The following is a 21,827-nucleotide window of genomic DNA, read 5'->3' as shown; positions in this document are numbered from 1 at the left end:
GATTCAGGTGTGTTGACCGAGGGTAATATTTAAAACCTGCAGGACACCGAACCTTGAGGCCTGGAGTTGGAGACCCTTGCCCTAACATGCATGTCTTTGGACTATAGGAGGAAGTAACGAGAGAGAAGAGAGAGAACATGATGGCCTGTGGATTCAAACCAGTGCAGCAATGAGCCGTCCAGTTACAATTAAATCTCAGCCACAAACATCATATGCAATATATGTGTTTGTACTATTTATCAGAAATGTATTATGATGAATAACTCTGCAAATTCTGCACCAAAAGAGTTGAGCAGACATTCAGTCACTCTGAGACGACATGAAAGCACAAAATAAGTATAAGGACAGTAAAGTGAATTTAGTACTGACTGAAGCAATTAATGAAAAATGAAAGTATTTATTATTGTATTAAAAACTGTAAAATCATCATATGGTCTTATGGTAAAAAGTCAGTGCCTGCAACTATGAGCATTGTTGGGGACACACTATGTTTAATCAGTCTGGGGTTTAAGGGTGAGAGTGGTGCTCTAATGTAGTGAGTTATAATGTAATCAGGCTGTGGAAATGAGTAACATATGCTCAGATCCCAACAGGGTACGTTTGCAATGCTGGAAATATTGGATAAAGACAGCAGGAGTGAAGGTAAGAGAAGCGATTTATTCACTAGAGAAACTAGCAAATGAGTCTGTGTGTGAGCTTGCATTCAGAGTGTATGTTCCCCCATGTGAGTACTTACTGAGTCTAAAGGAAGCTTCTTCAGAACCTTATACTGTTTCTTTGGCTCTAATTTGTAGATGTACTTGTCTGTGACGAGCAGGCCTCGGTCTGTGCTCTTGTTGAACCTGTTCACCTGAGAGAGCAGAACAGGGGAAAGAAAAAGCTTCAGCATGTTTGTTCATTTTCTATTTTCTGTGAAGAGCCCTTCATGCCTCTTGCAGGATCTTTTGGGTTATTTCATTTCAAAAACAGGTTTGTCCTTGTAAAGCAGCAAAGAAGCAACACACAAGAAAACATAAAAACGACTGTGGTGGGTCTGTGAGTCGGGGGTTGCTTCAGTTCACTGTATCAAAGGATACGTAACTTCAAATATAACTAAGCTCTACTCATAACTTAGGCGAAGCCCTCAATGTTCAGTCCCTGATATGGAAAGTATGGCCATTATTATCCCCAGGGAGACGATAAGAGGTTCAGCACGAGGTAAAATAATAAGCACGCTTCATTCAGGTTAAGGGAACTTGAGGACTGAATTCATAGTTCAGTTCCTTTTTATGATTGATCCTCAGATTACTTCCTGAGAAGGCTGTGTTCACTGGTGGAACATGAAATATTGAAAGATGAGCTGTTACAAAAGAGAGGAAGCATGAGGGGGTGGAATGGGAAACACATCGAACCAGAAAAACATCCCAAAGCTAAAAGGAAGCAGCCGAAGAAAGAAACTCCTTGTGGCTACAAAACAGACATTTCCATTTCCCCGTGTTCTTTCCCCACATACTGTACCTTCCTACAGAAGCTCGAGAAGAGGACCTGACTGTACTCGTCTTTGTTCTTCAGCTCCTTGGAAATTCGGATGAAGCTGGCGCTGGTCTGAGGGCAGTCTCGGGCCTGCAGAAATGAAAGACCAGTATTATTCCAGGAGGCTGGTTGAGGCCACCATCATCAGTACAGATGGAATAGGAATGCACTTCGCTGTTAGTCACAAAACTCCAGGTGACCTCTCCCAGCCTCTTTTAAGCCTTTTCATCGCTTTAATTCCATAAGCAGCAGATCAAAGCTCAAGGCCCCCGGCTGCTGTTACCAGACACGGAGCCTGACGTGCCGTTTGAGAGGGACCAAAGCTGATGGGAAATACATTTGGTGGTAAATCTAACACTCTGTTATAGTCTTCCTCCTATAAAGTGCAGCTATCACGGTCATTTTTTAAACATTTCTCCTACAATCTATTTTACATGCTTTAATATATACAGTACACGGTTTAAAGCTGTGGTTCCCAGACTGTGTGCACTGAAGAAATCCAGGTGTGACCATCGTACATTCATTTTGCAGTAAATAACTGCAGACAAACTATATAAATAAATTCAGTCTCTGTATCAGTACTTTCTGCACACTCGTTTCCCTTAAAAAATCTCTTCTATCAAAGTGAGCCTCAGTCTGTTTGAGGAGTATTATGACAGCATGACACATCAAAGGCTCTGACTGACAGCAGGGAGGATACAAAGGGGAAACCAGCTCACTTTCTTGTGTGAATCAAACCACAACTAACCACCAGTCCAGCCTATTCGCCAACTAAAGAAAAGAGAAAAAAAAAATCAGTAGGGAGCATAGAGGAAAGTGGAACTGCCTAATGGCTTCATTTGCCTGGAGATGTCAACGTCCCTTAATCTGAATGTGTGCTAACATGACGCCAAGAAAGCCTAAAGAGCCACTTGGAAACCAAATATCCCCTCTGAGAGAAACTAGGCCTACTTCAAAAGAGCACCGGATGCCAACCAAGAGGCTCCATGACCGCCTGTTAATTGGTGTGAAGGTGTTTCATAAGGTGATGGAGGCAAGGTGACACTTCAAAAAACTACATCTCTCTGTAGTCTGATGGTGTAATCAAAACTATGATGTCAGAAGACAGAGGATATATTTTTCACAGGGATGCATACTGGTGTACTCTTATATTATGGCTTATCGTTTGGTGTTATTTGGAAACGGTAAGTATCCAAAAAACCTCTTAGTTTTTTAAACTTGTACCAGCTTCCTTGGTTTCAGAGGTAAATCTGAGTGCTACTGAGTGAACTGATATGCTAGTGTGATTCCAAATTTCTACCAACAGCTAAGATTCAACATCTCTGACTATATATAAAAGATGAATGTAGCCACCATTTATGCTGAATAGGAAAATATGTTCGTTTAAGTAATATGAAACAGGGCAGGTTCAGGCACTTTTCAAAATCTTCCTTTGTTGAAGCTTAAGACTGGACATGAACCCCCTGAACTCAGTAAACTTACAATCACAGTAAGGATTCAGCCTGACTGAATGCCACGATGCATGCACTAATCTACAGGTCACTGTGGAATTAAATGCAATCACATGAACTTAGATCCCTGAAGGAGGCCAGCAAGTCAGGGGCCGGCTGACAAACTAGCAAAGGGAATGACTCAGGACTCTGCGGCAGTCACGCTCATGCTCCCCGAAGGCATCTTTAAAGTCAGAAAACAACCTCATATTAGCTGGTAAATGAAGCAACTGTAGTATTCATCAATAAAAGGCTGTGTTCACACGAACAGCCCTCTTTTGGTCACAGCCCAAGGCACATCACATGCACAGTATACATTCACAACAAAAGATGATCCTATACACAGCTGATTGTTCAAGTCTTTTTTCATTACTGTGATGAATTTCTGTGAAAATTTCCTGCCAGTGGGCTGCAAAATATCCAGCTGAACTAACTAAACGGAAGTCATGTGAAATGACAACTGCTTAAGAAATTCTTCTGTTTTGGAAATTAACGAGGCAGAAAAAACAAGCAGAAAACTTTAAAATTACAAAATGCTTTAATCTTTTTATTAGTTCACCAGTGTTTGAGAATTTATGTCACTATTTTAACATTGATATGTTAAAATATATATAAAGAAATAAGTTTTGTTTTTTGTAATTTTGAAATCATCATTTCCAGGGAAGCCACTGACACTTATTTCTACTGTTTTTTGGTTGTTGTTTTCTTTTAAATCTGGAGTGGAAAGTGTAAAAACGGCAGAAAAGTCAACTCCAGCTTTTCAATAAAATGCATTGCAATATCATTTCAGGTGATTTCAAAAGTAGTTCTGCTTTTCTAGCTGAAATTTAGGTGTGCTGTCTGAATCACAATAATTGCAGAATTAATGGCTGGTTTCTTAGTTTTAGTTTTGCCATCTAGTTTATTTGGTGGTTATAGTTTGCTTTTATTCCCTGTTTCAGTTTATTCTGCCTCGCGTGTGTTTCTCGTGTCTTAAGTATAAATCTGTGTTAGGTGTTCTCATGTTCAAGAGCTAGTTTGTCTCGTGTGTTTATTATTCAGTTTTGCCTCCCATAATTGTGTTTCACTGATTGCTTGCACCCAGGTATTCTCCACAGCTGTACTCATTTCTTCTAAGTAGCCTGTGTGTACAACAACCCTCAGGTTTAATGTGTTTTGTTGGTGTTTTCTCTCTGAAAATGTTGCCAATACATTTTTATTTTGCTCACATGTTTTACTTTCTCGCAGATATAGTTCCCTGTTGGATTTTCTTTGTTTTTCTTTGTACTATGCTGTCACACAAAAGGTCATCAAATGCACATACAAGTTTCCATTTTGTCTGTGTGTCACAGTGACGTCACAGAAAGGTGGATGACAAAATCTGGATGAGCCCTACTCCAGATTTCTGGTGGTCTACAAGTGAAAGTTTTATACTTTTACTTTGTTATCTGTAAAACTTAATACACATATAAGAGTGGCATTATTTTTCTAATGACATCTCAGACATGTGATTTTTTTTAATGAATCACTGATATATATATATATATATATATATATATATACTTCTTTACACTTAAAGAAAGTTGTTTTATTATTGTTTTGCTCACTAGTAGGTTTTCACAGCTAACTTGTCTACAAAGGCAAACTATTTGCCAAACTGTAGTGAAACTATGAAAAGTGTGATGTAAACTAGAAACAGAGACTGTTCATCTTCAGACAGTAAATGGTGAGACTGCAGAAAAGTCGGCATCTTTTAAGCAAACTTTAGGAGCACCAATCTCCTAGTGACCTATCCATCCATCTTTACTGATCACACATGGTAACAGTCAGCATCTACTCACCAAAAAGTGTGGCGTGCATGTATGTGTGTGTGTTGCCTCATCTTTGCATATTAAGGTGGACACTCACAAATTTGTGAAAGATTTCATATCTCAAGAGTCCAATTTTCTTGCTTAAATAAAGGTAAAATAAATCAAGTGTCTTCCAGAGGTCAAAATAAATCCCAAAACAAATAATTTTACGACCTATTCGAACATGATGTGCTGAGAAACAACAGAGGTACCCAGGATTTATCTTGTTACTATTGTGATTCTTACATTTGCCAGGTAGTCCCTCTCCCAGGCTCGGCTGACTCCCCAGTCTTTTCTCTCTCTGCTCAGAGCCGTCAGAGCTGCCACTTTGGCCCGAACCTCCAGCATGTCAGACGGCGGGATGTTTTTCACGATCTGCCTCGCCCACCACCTGACACCGAGGGATGAGAACGAGACAGCATGCCATGAGGGTGGATATTACTTCAAAGGCCCAAAGAAAGAAAAGATGGAGGAATAGCTTTAAGTTAAAGTCAGATAAAGGATAAAAATCAGTGATCCAAAACTCACTCAATCACACAGGCAAACACTGACTCGACTTATTCTGCAGCTACTGAGAATTTAGTGACCTGAAGAGATGAGTTGATTTCAACACATGTGCTTAAAAAAGAAACCAGATTTTTGCACACTTTACAAAATTAAGATGAAAGAGACGGAGGAAGAAAGCAGGCTGGGTAGAGAAGAGGTGGAGAGAGTGGTGGGGGTGAGGGAGACGAAGTGAGGATAAAGAGGTAAGGATGAAGAAGAAGGAGTAAGACTTTAACCCTAATGGATAGAATTAGGATTAGGTTAGGGTTTGGCACTTAGTTCAGATAGTTAAACCTAGGGTTAAGAGGCTTGAATATGTATAACTCTATGTGCAGTCGGGCAGGCAGCAGTCACTTTATGGGAAACACTGCTAACAGAGAATAAATTCCAGCTAAAATATTGAACCACTTATCCAAACAACTTCAAACTCGGGGCTGTTCTTCCTCAAACCCCAGAAAAGATCCACCAAGTCTGAAGTGGATCAAAAGAATGGCAAAGAACAGACAGATGAATCACTCTCGCATCTGTGAATTCAGGCTTTAGACAGCAGCCACTTTGCTTAGCTTAACAAAAAGGCTGTAAACAAGTAGAAAGTGCTGTTTCTCAATATCGCTAAATGTTAATACTTTACTAACCTCTAAAACTAATCCACTAATTAGAAAGTTACATCTCTTTTGTTTCATCTGTAATAAAGTGTCTAAAGTGTTTCACATCTAAGCAGCAACCTCTGGGGACGAAAAATGAAGCCAACATGAAAATCCCCAAAGCGGCGTTTCCTAAAACTGCCACTTCAGCTTGGCTCCAAAATCAAGTCAATCCCCAGAGACAACGATTTGATAACACCCAAGTTTAAAACTGTGTGACTGTGCGTCATGTTGGTAGGGTTCCCATGGATGCAGTAAGGATGGACACTGCTTCTTTTGGCTGAGCTTTTATTAAATATATAATGACACACACATGTCAGTATATGTAATGTAAAATATCCTTAGTATTTCACAGACCACACAGAGTTGCATATTTTTATGTGCTCTGACCTGCGATGCAGCATGACTGTGATGCTGTGAAACTGCGACAGTGCTGCAGGCGGCGTCGGCCACTCCAAGCTCTTCCCATAGTCGGCCATAGTTCGCACATTAGCAAACCTCCGCTCCACCTCCCAGAAGTGTGCCTTGACCTTGTAGCGCTTATAGCAGCCCATGATGGCATAAATGGCCCTCATCCGCCGGCACCTTGCACGAGCTAGAGTCCCGCGCCACACCTGTGGGTCAGGTTAAAAAAACAACAACAAAGGGGCGTGTGAAAGAGACAAAACAAGAGGAAAATTATTGCCTCTGCATCCCACAGCACTTAAGACAAACTTTTCCTCCAGTTAGAGTTCCAGGTTTCTCTGCAGTTATAAAGTAGGTCAGAGGAAAGAGAAAAGAGAAGGGTATTTCATTGAGCAAGCGAAGTAATTGACTTTAATGCAGCTGTGCTCTGGATCGCATTAATTATCCCAATTATTGTTACAGGAAATTAGGATTCAAGCTGGCAGATGAATTTCAGTCAAACATAACCAAGAGCCACATATTCATGAGCCTGAGACAAACTGCAGTTTCTATTCTGATACCTTGAAGCCTGGTGGAAAAATCACTGTATGTTATTAACTTCAACACACCATCTGAACTGTTCCCGATGCTGAATCAGATGTCAAACTATCACATCAACGGATCTTTAAAATTAAACATTAAACCAGCTGTGAAGCATGGTGACACTTTCATGCCTCACCTTTTGCAGGAAAGTCACCAGGATGGGGATGAGGTGGTTTCTCTCCTGCTCCAGTGTGAAGAGCGACCGCGGCGTTCTCACAAACAGCTTTGTTTGGCCGTACGCAACGTCGTCCTGGAAACCGTGCTGGATGACGATGGCCTCCACAGCTTCCCTGTCTGACGCCATCAGGTGGTTTGGCCAGGTGTACTCGCACGTCATTTTATACCTGAACAACATTCAGCAAGAATCAGAGACGATGATCACATAAGTATTTGCAGTCTGACCTCAAACTTGGGCAGAGACAGTTGATGTCAGTGAACATCACTAACTCTGCTACCTGAGAACGTGAGTTTCCAAGCAGTTTCCAAGTGTCAGATTGAGGGATCAATATCAGAAGCATAACCGAGAGAATTTTCACTGTCACTGTGATTTTGACATTTGCACATTTTTGTGCACTATGAACTCTCAACGAGGGTCAGACTTTATCCAGATGCCTTCTGTGATATCCAGAGGCATCGGAGGGCAGATATCTTAATTTATGGTATTAGAGTCAAGTGTAGCTTTGATTAAAATTGGAGAAAACATTGTGACATGTTTTTCTTCCTTTCATTGGCTCTCGTTACAATTTTTTAAAATCGGTATTTAATTACTTACATGGCCATGCTTCTGCCACATCTGCTGAGACCTTATTCTAATGTAGCACTTTCCTGCTCCCAGACAATTTTGTAACTTTAACTTTGACATTTGCTGTCATGCCATTGTGCACCTGCTGACAGGCTGTTAAAGAAAAACTCAGGAGTTTATGAGTAACACAATCACATTTGAGCTTTCCAGTTTCCAGATCGGGCTCACTGCTACTTCCTCTTCTTCCCAAAAATGGAATTCAACTTGAAGGTTTGCTATTTTGAAACTGTGGAGGAGATTCAGCAGATGGTCAGAACAGGACTTTAATCCTAAAATAGCTAGGGTGCTTGCAGTGGTGCAGAATTACACAAGAAGACAACCCTGAAGGGAAAGCAACCACAGTATAAATGCTGAACATAGTCTGACAAATGAAGCCATAAACTTTTTCTTTTTAATTACCAGCAGGGGGCGATCCCTCTAGCTCCCAAATATAAACTTCCAGTCCTGTGGAAGTCTGCCCTCCACTTTCTTGTGATGGGACCTCTAAACACTGTCCTGATGGCTAATGACTCATTTTCTAGTTTCAGGTCATACTAATTAAATTATGGTCATTATAATGACTTGTCCAACACGTAGTGACTTCAAAAAATATGCATAAACCAGGCTGGTAATGTTGGTAATGTGTTTTTTCTTTTAGCCAACTTTTTGACTCATCTTAAATGTTAACTTTAGGTCTTTTTTAGTCATGTTAGGTTTTGTTAAAAGAGGCACCAATTGTCAAATAGTCGAATTCTCTTGGGTAGTACTATTTACATAAATGTGTGCCATCTTTTTAAGGTTTCAGATCAAAGTACATTTTGGGTAAGAAAAGTTACTTTTTTTTACTTTTTAACACATTTTACTCATGGTGTTACACTCCGCTGCTGAAGAGACCACTTCCCTAGACCGTAATCACGTTGTCTTACCTCTGCAGGAAGCGAGCATAGAGCTGCCTGTAGGCAAAGCCCGCCCTGCGTACCCTCACGTTCTCCAGCAGGCCAAGGTAGGCCACCTGATGCTGGCAGCGGGCGTCATCAAACAACACCGGTGACTTCATTTCGTTGGGCTTTATACATCGCACATAGTATGGCTCCTGCAAAATAGAACAAGTTGTTCAGCTGGCATGGTGTGAGCTTTCTTTGGCTGTATTTCAACAAGCCTGTTTGCATTTTCAATAAAGTGCTACATCACTGGTGACACAGCAACACTGCACTTGGACTGATACTCTGAATGTATTTTTTCATAACACTCTTGTTTTATCACCTGCACAAACTTGAACAGGTCTTTGATTTTTCTCAGTGTTCGCGTCACCGCTGCGGTCATCACTGTGCGAGTAAATAAACTGAACTCAGCTTGTAAACTGTCAATGAGCTGCACCACAGCCAAGCTGCAAAACTGGCAAACTGAGTTCAGTGACCTTAATCAGACTTGCAGAATGTTTCAACAAACGCCACAGTGAGCAGCTGAGCCTCACAACAGCCCAGCCCCACGCAGCTACTCGCTAGCAGCACGCCGAGCTGCACTTTAGATGAAGCAGGGTCATGGCTGGATGCCTGAACCTTGACAGTTATAGCGGGGATGCACTACATCCTGTCAAAGAACTGGCTGTTGTGTTTTCATTGATTTAACTGCTCTGTCCATTAAAGACAAATAAGGCGAAGCACTTTCTGACACCAAACACTGATCCCTGTGCAGGCTTTGCCTGGAGTTTTGACTCAGCTCGGCAGCAGTTTGAGAAATGTCAGAAAATGAAGGCTGAGAGGAAATGAAGTGGGAAGCCTGAGCACAGGTGCTTCAGTACTGCTGCTGAAGAAAACTGTCTGCTCTTTCAACGTGACCTACAGCAAAAAAAAAACCTTCAGGCATGGAAGTTTACTTTCATTTCACCTCAGCCACATCATGACGAGATGCTACAGCAGCCCGGAAGCAGGCTGTCCAAAAATAACAGCAAGAAATGTCAGACTTCAGTCAGTGAGATGAGGCCAGGCGAGGTGAGGTGCATACTTTATGTACCACCTCCATCTCCTTCTCCTCCTCAGCACCCTCTAAACGCCACAAAAAGACAGATAGGATGAGGACAACTTAGAAACACTGCTACTCCCTGACACCATAAGGAACAGACTGCGATGTATACATGTAAAGGCTACACCTCTTCTTCCTTTTCCGATGTTTATTATGCACCATCCAAAGGAGACATCACACAAACACATTGGAAGTCTCAGAATAGTCTGTGAGTCATGCAGACTTACAGGGACCAGAACCGCCTATAACTGGTGCAGAGCATCAGTACAGACAGCAGAGTAAACTGGGGAGATGATCTACGCTGGCACTAAACACAAACTCTGACACAGAAATATAAACAAATATGTAGGTTTCCAGAGTATCTGATTTGACTTCAATTCATGTTCTACAAAATCAAAGCACAGAAGCAAAACCAAAATAAATGCGCCACTGGACTCAATCTTTCATATGTTTTTGCTAGATTAAAATCTGTAACCTATATAAACAAATGTGTTATGTGTTCATGAAAACAGCATATAAAAAACACAAACCATAGAATTATCGGCTGACTGTAAAGCTAATCAGACAGTCATTCCACAAAGCTAAATCAGGAAGTAGCTAAATCCAATCATGATGGAAGAAAGAAGTCTACTAAAATCCTCTAAAGCTAACAAGCTTAGAGCAACTGTGTAATAGGGTAACTACCTAGACAGTAATGCTAAATAATGAAAGAAAGGCATATGAAATTTTACCTGATAAGACTGGCATGTAGCTTAGCTAAAGCTAAAATGATTGATTCAAATATATCCTTTCTTACTTTTAATTAAATTATATCTTAGTAACTTATCTAATGATTTGAGGAAAAGGCATTTTGCCTATTTCTAAAGTTAGCAAGCTTATAGAAACTCGGTAACTGGGCAGAAACTAGGTAGCTAAGCTAAATAAAGCAAGAAAAGGCTAATTAAATGCAAGCTTGTGATTAGCTACCTACATTAGCTTTAGCTGAAGCTAAACTAAACTGAACAATATTACGAGAATAATTTTTATGCTATCTTTTTTAGTGAGATTTTATTTTGGTAATTTAACCAAGGTCTGAGCCAAAAACTAAATTTCTCACTAACTCACTAATTGGTATCTAACTACACAGCTAAGCTAAATAAAATGAGATATGCAGCTGGTAATATGACCACTTTGTTTTAGTTAAAGCTAAATCTAAACTGAACAAATCCCCCTTAACTGGTTTGTGCCTTTTAATAAAGTGACATTTTGGTCGTTCTAATAATTGAGAAAAAACAATTAAACTCATCTAAAGCTAACAAGACTACATTAATAAGTAGATAGCTACACTATAATAAAGAGAACTATATGAAATATCATCTGGTGAGACAGCCACCTACAGTATATGTGTTCAAAAGTACTGGGTCACCTACACATTAAACCTACAAGGCCATGGAAACCATACCATGAAGCTCCCAGTGCACAGTTTTTGTGCCGATGTTAATGCCAGAGGAGGTCTATGGGACTTTTAAGAGCTATGCTACATTGTGACTGAGCTCTTGTAGTTCTTAAACACCACAGATATTGTGGGATATCTAAGAGGAAAGACATTTCACTAACTGATGGCATCTTACTACAATACCACACACAAATTCAGTGCCCTTTAGAATGACTCAGTACATTTCCAATAAATGGGGAAATCCAACTATTTCAAATTCTGGCTTGAATGGACTGGCTGGCGCTACAACCTGAAAGTGTAATGGTGATAGGGTAAAAGTAACATATTTGGCACTTTTCATTATATTTTCAGTATAAAAGCAAATACTTTACTGTAACCGTAGTGGATGCCACAAGTCATTTTAGAGCATTTACCATTTTGACTTCACACCAAACTACTAACATTTACTAGCAGTTATCTTACACAATCACGTGCTATCAAGGTAGCACAAGGAAGGAAAAGGTACCGTTATAAAGCCTTAACCATCCAATCAGCACACTTTTGCAAAACACTGTTATTATTTTAGCCATTTAACATCAATCATGTACTGTCTCATGGCAGCTCTCTAAGTAGATGGAGTGGTAGCGATTAAAATAATTATCTTAAAACCAACATAAAGCCGCAGTATTATGGATTAATATATTTACAAACTAGTTTAGAAATCAGTTTTCTCAACTTTAATGCTTCTTCATTTACTACTCTTTGACTGTGTGGACATCAAACGTGCATTAATTAGCTGAAAATACATCCACAGCCTCCCTCTGGGGTTAAGAGAAGAAACGAGGACGTCGATCATAAGCAGAAACTACTGACCTTGCACGCCAGTTTATCAACCAAAGCCACAATGGAGTTCTTGAACAGGGTGGCAGCAGTCAAAGGCCGCTTGGTGACCTCTGTGATGCTCAGATGTCCATCTGGCCACATCTCTTTTAGGACTGGATTGGCACTATGAGAAGCGAGAAAGCGGGGTAAAGAGTAAAGAAAGGACACCATTAACTAGGCTAGCAGAGGAGGGATGTGCAGACTGAGGGAAGAAGAAACTCATATATACACATGACCCAGTTAATGAACTGTCAAGAGCATTATGATGCTGGGAAAAACTGTCAGTGATGCTTGTGTTTGGCACCTGTTGTACATAAGGCGCTTGAAGTCTTGGAAAAGCAGGTCCTTGTTCTTGTCCAAAAAGCCCTCGACGGAATATCTGCAACAGATGTAGAGAGGGTGAAATGAGAGTAATTATTTAGTAATGAGAGGGCGGCCCCATTGATGAGTATTTGGAGTGAACAATAACAATCAAGATGCTAAAGTTACACAAAAGTCAGACTAAAATAGCAACAGAGTTTAAAGAGTAAGTGTCTGCCACTCAAAGGGTCGCTATCATTAACTGCACTCTCTGCTACTAATGACTCACAGACCTCCGGCAAAGGATTAGAGCAAGAGTCATGCTGCTTAGTCAATTTACAAATTAGGTACATGGTCAAATTCTCCCCATGGCTCGCGTTTAGATAAAATAAACTGTCTACAAACTAATCTGTCTGCCTTTTTTTTCCCTCCACAAACTGCTCAGTTGGTTTTGATGAGGCATCAGTGGGAGGTCACGGGCACATTGTAAGGCACAGTTACATAAGCTGTCCAGCTCCGGGGGATGAGCCTGCTGTAGTGTAAGCATTGCCTCATAAAAACCTCTCCCTCGTATTCACAGTGTAACAATACGATGCACAGTGTGGATGCATTTCTGACTTTAAAGAGTGCATCCCTTTTATTGGACTGTGCACATAACCTGTAAATGAGAAGCTTTAAAACCAGTAAAAGCACCAAAACAAAAAATGTATACAAATATTCCCCAAAAATTACATTTTTTAAAACTACATTATATACTCTACTCTTATCACCCAGTTACAGGACTTTGGACTATAATCCATATTAACATACTCACAACAATGACACGTTTGGGGCACTTTTGGGTTCAGTGTCTCACTAAAGGACACATATGTATGCTGACTATCACAAGCTGGGACCCAGTCACCAACTCCCTGATTACTGCAGGACTTGTTTTACCTTCAACTACTAAACCACTGGTTCTCAAACGTTTTCTGTCTTTCCCCACTTAAGGTGGCTGTAGCTCTGAAGGCAGAGGCAGGTCATCTACTAATTGGAAGGTTGGTGGTTCAATCCCTGCCATGCCAAAGTATCTGTGTACAAGACACTGAACCCAGAGTTGCGCTCTGATGTGTTCACTGGAGTGTGTATGTTATATAGAAAAGCACAAATGTGAGTGAATGAAAGCGTTATATAACCACCAGTCCATTTAGAAGGCAAAAAACCCTGAAACATTTGCATTTTTATCCAATTATTAACAATAATAAAGTATTCAACATGAATTTTACTTTCAATAAAGGCTTCAGAATACTCTTGTTTATGTTAAATTAGCTTTCCTTCATATTCAGTTCAATGCCAGAGCAAATTAGTCAGTGTCTGGTCTCATTTGCACTGTTTCTAGGGGGGCATATGAGGGCAAAAACGTCCATATTTGGAGTCTGGAAAGGCTGATGCTGGATAGAATTATTTCACTGCATACTCTAGCATCCTACGTTCAAGGCCATAGATTTCCATAATAGACAGTGTAAAAGTTGGACATAGCCTCCAGATCTTAGAAGGCAGACGTTCCCAAAGTGTGGGGCCCGCCCCCTAGGGGGGGCGCAGAGCCATTGCAGGGGGGGCGCGGCATGAAAAGGGAAAAAAAAAAAAAAAACAACGCTTGGACACTGCTAGCACGGGCGCCCACACGAACGCAAAGCAGGAGATGAAGCATAGCTGAATATGTTTCCAAACCAACTTCATTCTATGGTGAAGCATATTAGTGATGGGATTTCCGGCTCTTTTTAGAGATCCGGCTCTTTCGGCTCGGCTCACTAAAAAGAGCCGGCTCTTTCGGCTCCGAACCGGCTCTTCAGGTTGTTTTGTTGCTTTAATTATTTAATCATTAACAATAATATAAAATTATGCAGAAAAGGAATTACTAATGTAAAAAAAAGTGGTTTTATTTATATATGTTTATATATGGCCCCTAGAGACAAAGCACGTACAAACTCTAAAGCTTATACAAACTCCAAAAAGCACGTACAAACTCCAAAACACATTTCTAGCGTTAACTGAACTTCCAAAACAGAGCTACCCAGATCACTTAAATTACACAATTGAGAGCATGTGTGTATTGTTTGTGTATTTATAGACAAGCACTCATATTTATTCAAATAATTTAAAAAAAAAAGTTCATTTACCTGTTACTACCACACACCAAATCCGGTTGTTGAAACTTCCTGGCTTGTGTAGCCACTGGGTAACAAAAGCTCAACACTGCGCCCTAGCATTCTGGAGCACTTCTGTTGTGTTTTGTACGTGTTTTGGACTTTGTACGTGTTTTGGAGTTTGTACGCGTTTTGGAGTTTGTACGTGTTTTGGAGTTTTTACGCGTTTTGGAGTTTGTACATGCTTAGGAGTTTGTACGTGTTTTGGAGTTTGTCTGTGCTTTGTCTCTAGGGGCCACCGTAAATATACTTTTATTTATTCACTCCGCATAAAATGTAATAAATAAATCATATAATACAAAAATCAACTATTCACATTTCAAATTTTAACTATTTAAATTTTTAGCTTTTTCCTTTTACAAATTTAAAGTGAAACAACACAAAACACTGCAAACCACAACACAATTAAATATAAATTAAAATATGAAAACAAAAAGAAGATGCACATTCTCTGTCATATGGGCCTGCATGATTTCTGAATCCTTTATCATCTGCAACTGAAAATAGCGGATGATTACTATACCTTTCTAATGTGACGTTGTTGTCCCTCGCTCTCTTTCTCTCTGGCTCTGTTCCTGTGCTACTGCCAGTGTAACTAACGCCCCTCCCCCCTCTGCCCAGCGCAAAGTACAGGCCGCGCATGTGGAGTTTAGCGGAAAAAAGGGCGAGAGAGAGGGTGAGAGAAAGGAAAAAAAAACAACAAAAAAAACAACCTCACGGCTCGCAATAAGGAGCCGGCTCGCGTCGTTCACTTCAAAGACCCGGCTCTAAGAGCCATTTCGTTCGCGAACGACCCATCACTAAAGCATATCTTCCCTTTGGTTTCACCTGCACAAGTGCCGAGGTAGGTCTCCCTGCAGGATTGGTTTTCCCTTCGTTGGGAGCAGCGCTGGGCTGTTTAAATCACGGACAAACAGTATCCCACATTCTTGATTTGTAGTTCACAAACACTTGTTGTAATGACTAACTACTCCTGACATTTTGGAGATGTTAGCTCTTTATACAGTAAAGTTACAGTGGGATACAAATAACATCAGGCTCATCCTGCCACAATTTGTTCCCCGGTTCAAATCACGGACAAACAGCATCCAACAGTTGTTTATGTTTTTGAACCCATTTTGCAGAGGGATTTTTTGAAAAATGTATTGATAGCAATGATGAATATTATTACACAGGAAAAAAAAAAACAACTACATGTAAAATAATTACACCGTGACGCCTCTGCCTTTCTAAATGGAGGGACAGTAACTGCGTGGGTATGTAAGCGTGTAAAACCTGCAGATAGTCAGATTAACAGTATTTCGTCTCTGTCTGCCATTCTGCAATTCATCTCATGTAAACAATAACGTGCACACAGCGTGAGGTGAAAAAAGGCACATACCTTTGACATTGCGTGACGAACTCTGTATTCCTCGTCCACACGTAAACGCAAAAAAGGAGTTTTAAAAAATCTCTGTTCTCAGTGATTCGAAACGCCGTTTACGTGTGGACGAAACAGCTGCGTTTTCAAAAATACCCGTGTAGGTGTGGACGTAGCGTAAAAGACTTAGTAGTTTATTTTCTTACTACCTGTCATTTATTGCAGATTACTTGTATTTGCTTAATTGTTTACTAAATGTTTGAGGTGTGAAATAAACCGCAATGGAGCAAAATATGGGCGTGTGTGGTTGGAGGATGTGTTCGTGCGTGTGCGCGCGAGGGGGGGCGCGAACATTTTTCTTGTAAAACAAGGGGGGCCCAGCAAAAAAAGTTTGGGAACCACTGTTAGAAGGGATGCCAACGTGGAAGTGCCTTAAATCTGTATTTTAATGGCCACCAGGGGGCGATACCTGTGGCTCCAAAGAGACTTCCAGGCCTATAGAAGTCAAAGGGGAAATGGTCAAGGATTCGTTAACAACTTATCAGTGCCTATGACAGATGTGTCTCCTTGGCTCTCAGAAGTCAAAATAACCTGATCAGATTTCTTGGAGGCTCGCTGAAGTAAGACAGTGTAAAAAAAAAAAAGGTGAGGGTTCAGGAGCCACAACAAGAGGCCACAGCACTTATTTAAAAGCGTAGGAAAGCTGTTGCGACAGAGCAGACAGGAGAGGACAGGCAAAGACAAAGGCAGCCGGTCTCCAGAGACACGACAATGATTTAGAGGAATGTATATTAAAGTATGAAGGTCAAGGCTGATGCAAGGAGACCGCTGAGTGGCACAAGGTGAAAGGCAGCACATATAGGGAGAGTCAGGTGACAAAGATGTGAGATGCCTGCAATATAAAGCTGTAGAGTAGGAATATATGAAACTGTATATCTTTCCTGAAAGTGCTGCATGTGCAGGCTGAAATTCTGCAGGGATTTAAAAGCGCGCATAGCGATGAGAGCTAGGTGAGTGTTGCAGAACAGAAGCAGGAGAAAAGGAAACAGGATGAGAAAAGGAGGAGAGAACAAAGTAGGTCAAAGCTTCTGATACTGGTGGTTTGGTGAGAGTGGAGAAGGGGGGCCAGCGGGTGGTGAGGAAGAGAGTATATTTAGCCAGAGTAAGGAAAGACTGAGACGGGATGGGACAGGGGATAGTGCCACCAGGAAGCAATATACGAGAGGTGACAGCTCAGCTGGAGAGACCCCGTCGTGGCCCTGAGGTGATCAGGGGCCGGATGATGGGGACACGTAGTGACAGGGACAGCCATCTGTCAAGACTTACTGCAGGTCTGTGACACACGCTCTTATCCAGCCCGTCATATTACCGCTGGCAAGACCCCGATGACATGGTTTTTCTAGGATGCTCGTGACTAAACAATTAAACAAACGTAACATTCAATAATTTAACCCTCTCTGACTCAGCTTACGTGTGTGTTTTTTCTCTGACAGCGCAGTGGTCTGGCGATCTTTCAATGACGTCTAGCCCTAACCCTAATGTCCAGACGAAAAGGAGGTTTTATGAGTGTTAGAAGTTAACAGGGAGTTAGTTGAATTTTACACAAAACTGTGTTCTGACTGAAGTATTTGTATAAAATCAAAAACATACAGCACTGTTTTAGCTTTAGACATAAACAAGGATGAAAAACTAAATACGAGGAACATTTGCCAGGTTAGTGAAGTTGGCCTAGTTGCCTGGTACTTCTGTACTATCTGTTTATCACTGTCTAACTGGCTAATTTCATCCAATCAGATCAACAAACCACTCGACATAGAGCGCTAGATGCAGCTGAAAGGGAGTGAGCGGTCAGTCCAACGAGACAAATGGTTAGCATGTTGTAAGATGATTCTTTGTAAGCAAAATCTTCATTTAAAAATAGGGATGGGTACCGGTATCCGGTGCCATGATGGCACCGGTTCTGTCATAAACGGTAGTAACCAGACCGAAAAGCAGCGCACATTTCGGTGCTTTATTTCGGTGCTTTATTTTTCCTGAGATGTTATACACTTTAGATTCTAGCCAATAATTTTACGTTTCCGAGGATAGTAGGCGGGCCCAGGTACGTGCGTTCTTTTAGAGCAGAGCTACAGATTAAAAATGCCCAAGGCGAAGCGGTCAAAAGTCTGGCTGTACTTCACAGCAAAAGATGCAAACTCAGCAGCCTGCAACAAGTGCTTTAAGGTGATACTGTGCAAAGGAGGTAACACCTCGAATCTGATGAAACACCTGGCGACGCAGAGCGTTTGTTTTTAAAGCCGAGAAATGCGCCGTATTTGATAGTTTGCTGCGAGACCTCACACTGTGCGCATCTACTGCGGGTGGGTTGCCTGTTATCGGACCCGGAGTTAGCAACATCCCCCAAAAACCCAAAGAGGAGAGTCCTGGCCCCTAGCCCTGCCAGTGTAGCAGAAATGATGACGGATGATGATGGCAGCAGCAGCCGTTCTTCTCTGCGTGAGTAGCTTAATGTTGTTCGTGTGTAATTTACGTTGAGTAGGCTAACCACGTTATTACATTAATGCATGTAAGGTGAACTAGCAAACATCATCATAGCTACATGCAGCTGTCTTCTTGTTTGATGGCAGATACTCCCTTCACCCTGGCCAAAAAGGCTAAAATGACCAAAGAAAAAGTGGAAAACAGTTAAACATGGGAGGTTTTTGGATGTTTTTTTTCCATTGTTTAAGCACTGCTTCCAGCCAAGAGTGATGCCATATATGCCCCATAGCTGCAGAAAAGGCTAACGTTGTTATCTTTTTACAGATAAAGAGCTGAACATGAGAGGTTTTTGGACCAATTTTGTGTTCTCCATTCTTTAAGCACCGGTTTGAGCACCGTTTAAGCACCGGCACCGTTTCAAAAGTACCGGTTTGGCACCGGTATCGGATAAAACCTAAACGATACCCATCCCTATTTAAAAAGCACCTGCAGGCAATGAAAAGAACTTAAAAAGTTCTTGACTAACACTCATGTTGATCAACCAACTGTCACAATATTTTGATTAAGTGGTTGACTCAAACTTTTTCTTTTGGATTTGCATTAAAAAAAAAGCATAAATTTGTGAAATAATTAAAATTAATAGAGTAATTCTTAAAAGAGTCTTGTTAGTTACAATCCTAATTAATATAAAAAATAATAAAACGAACAGCTACTTGGACATTACTGCATCAGTAATAATAACATTTTGTCTCATATACTACATCACTACTACAAGAACCTTTTCTTTTATGCATTTCAGGGGAATAGAAACACCATTGCTAACTGTGGGTGAGAGCGATCCTGAGCTGATGCATGAAATTGTCCGGTGTTTCTGTGTGTGTTTGACATCCTGTTAGCCTGGATTTCCCAGAGTCACAGAACCTCAATAAACCTCCTTCAGTACTCTTTGATTACTGCTGCTGTATCACACAGAGACGAAATTGTCTCATCAGCTGGCTCCATCTCTCCTCATCCTCCTCCACTTGCGTGTTCCCTTGACATATTAATGTCCTTCCCTCTCTAGATTGAGGGCAGTACACGTGAGCTGTGGGGATCCAAAGCCACGTCGGCTGACTGCTGGCCAGGGGCCTCATCTGGCCGCTGCAGTGTTTAAATCCCGATAAGGAAATGGAGCAGTGATGGAGAAGGAAGCTGAGCAAAGTGTTTCTTCTTTAGTCTGTGTGTCATAAACCAAGCAACCACTAACATCAATGAAAAATAAATTCAACTTTTGGAGCAGGCTAAAAGCTAAAAAGCTCAATATGCATATATCAGTTTTATAGCCATACATGTGATTTATGATGTCATCTGTCCTATAAATCGTTTTCTAGCAGCTCAGAACGCCTCCTGTTTGACTTTAGTAAAGTACACTTTTGCAAGCCGCTGCCAGGGTAACTAAAGTTTTTAATTTTTAGATTTAGCCTACTTTACAAGTATAATTTATCTGTGCATTTACTACAGGGTCACGGTTGCAGGGGCATGTGTAGATACCCAGACCTCCTTATTAAAGGCCACCTCATCCAGCGTGACATTCAAAGCCTCACATTATTAACGTTATTTCCCCAGTGTCCCGGGTCTTCCAGAAGGACATCTCCTAGTTGGACTTGCCCAAAATGTCTCGCATAGGAGGCATCTAAAAGTCTAAAAGTCATATATCTGGATCACCATACCTGCCTCCTTTCAAGGTGGAGGAGTAGAACTTCTTCCTGGCAGAGCCCAGACAGTTTTAACTGCTTTTATCTGCTTCAGTGTTACGTTTAGAGTGTTTTTGCTATAATGATAAAGCCTGATCTAAGCAAGTTTTCAGAACATAACTTACAAACACTTGACTCATAGTCATGTTTACCCTCCAGTCTCAATAATCATAAGCAAAACTGTCTCACAATCCTATCTATATTCAAAAGTGTCTCTAAAACGAAACGCGCTTTTTAAAAATCTTTACTATCTCTACTTACCTTTTATTAACATTCATTAAAATATCTTATTTTTCACACGTGGTTTTGATTTTTTGTTTAGTTTTAGTGAATTAAAATAACCTTTGTCACTACAACAAAGACGATATCAGTAATGAATGGTTGTCTGTCTCTCTGTATTAGCCCTGCGATGGACTGAAGACCTGTACCCCACCTCTGTCTCCACACGACAGCTGGAACAGACTTCAGCACTCCTGTGACTTCAAACTACATATGTGGTCAAGAAAATGAATAGATGGAATTCATTCTATGTGTTGTAAAACATATATTTAAATGATCTTTACGTGATTTAAAATTTGACACATAAAATATTAGCGGTTTGGCAATTTTTGGACATGAATATCCACTGATCCTGTTGAAAATCATGTCTTTCCAGCTCTTGTAAGCAGATGTGTGCATGTCCTCTCCATGCCACTACATTGCCCTGTTTATGTGCAGAGTAGTGTCCTACTCACATATGTGACATCTGAACCCTGCTGTCATCTGTGGAAACATCCACTGTCCATACAATTATACATTAAGTGGATATGAAAAGTGACAACATCTTTCCAGGATTGCACAGATTTTGGTTAACATGGGAATTTACTGCATATTCTGCTCAGTAAAGCTGTCACTCTGGACCACTGGAGCCCAAATGATGTCATTGCCATAAGCTGACCTCCTTTAATAGGATTTTATGGCTTACACTCGTGAACTCAAGCACAGCAGCCTGTCATTATTTTTTCTCCACAGAGAGGCCTTGGACTAAAAAGCATGACAACAAACGACGACAAGCGACTCACGTGACGTCTCCGGCATAGTGGCGAATACGGAAGTGTTTCTGAAAGTCCATGCTTTTGTCAGTGGGGCTGAGCTGGAAACAAGAGAGGACAATGTGAGTGAAATATGATCTATTTAACTCAATTACAGACATCTTCAGACTCAACTTTACGAGGAGTTTTGGAGATCCTGCACTTCATAAAGCATCTCATATCTGGAGCAAACCTAAAAGGAAAAATATTGGAGAAACTCTGCTCTCTAGTGGTAAAACCTCAAAACTGCACCTGTTCTCTTAGGTAACTATGGGTGTTTTTATTCTCCTCTATATTTAAATTAAAAACAAATAGTATTGTGCAAAATTCTCAAACCGCCTCTCATTTCTTCACATTTTGAACAATGAGAGACAAGATCATTGATTTACTGAAACATGCAAACATGAATACAAACACAGTATATAAGAAAAAACCCCAAACCCTGACACAGCTTAAATCGTGTTTTACAGATGGCTGTTGACCCTCTCTGTACACAGTGATAAAAATTTGGACCAGAAATTTCAAATCCGGTCTCATCACTCCGTAACACCTGCTGACACTGATTTTCACTCCAGCTCTGATGTAATTTG

General features: G+C 40.8%; 1 protein-coding gene across 4 annotated transcripts in view; it reads right to left on the bottom strand.

Moving 5' to 3' along the window:
• The window catches only part of myo1g (myosin IG), a 73,214-nt gene that overhangs the window by 31,032 nt on the left and 20,355 nt on the right, over positions 1-21,827 (bottom strand). For all 4 annotated transcript variants that reach the window (XR_014871904.1, XM_085148414.1, XM_085148413.1 and 1 more), the window contains 9 exons: positions 21,229-21,299; positions 12,412-12,486; positions 12,099-12,231; positions 8,716-8,882; positions 7,145-7,352; positions 6,412-6,635; positions 5,078-5,222; positions 1,498-1,602; positions 737-850 (listed from right to left, as the gene is read on the bottom strand). Coding sequence is in view for 3 of the 4 variants with exons in the window: in XM_085148414.1 (XP_085004540.1) it covers positions 737-850; positions 1,498-1,602; positions 5,078-5,222; positions 6,412-6,635; positions 7,145-7,352; positions 8,716-8,882; positions 12,099-12,231; positions 12,412-12,486; positions 21,229-21,299 (1,242 nt within the window). In the remaining variant the exon portion in view is untranslated. The remainder of the gene's footprint in view (positions 1-736; positions 851-1,497; positions 1,603-5,077; positions 5,223-6,411; positions 6,636-7,144; positions 7,353-8,715; positions 8,883-12,098; positions 12,232-12,411; positions 12,487-21,228; positions 21,300-21,827) is intronic.

Source organism: Neolamprologus multifasciatus, chromosome 22 (assembly GCF_963576455.1).
Source record: "Neolamprologus multifasciatus chromosome 22, fNeoMul1.2, whole genome shotgun sequence".
NCBI classification, from domain to species: Eukaryota; Metazoa; Chordata; class Actinopteri; order Cichliformes; family Cichlidae; genus Neolamprologus; species Neolamprologus multifasciatus.
The sequence above is the reverse complement of the archived record's forward strand: the minus strand, read 5'-3'. Positions and strand labels throughout refer to the sequence as shown.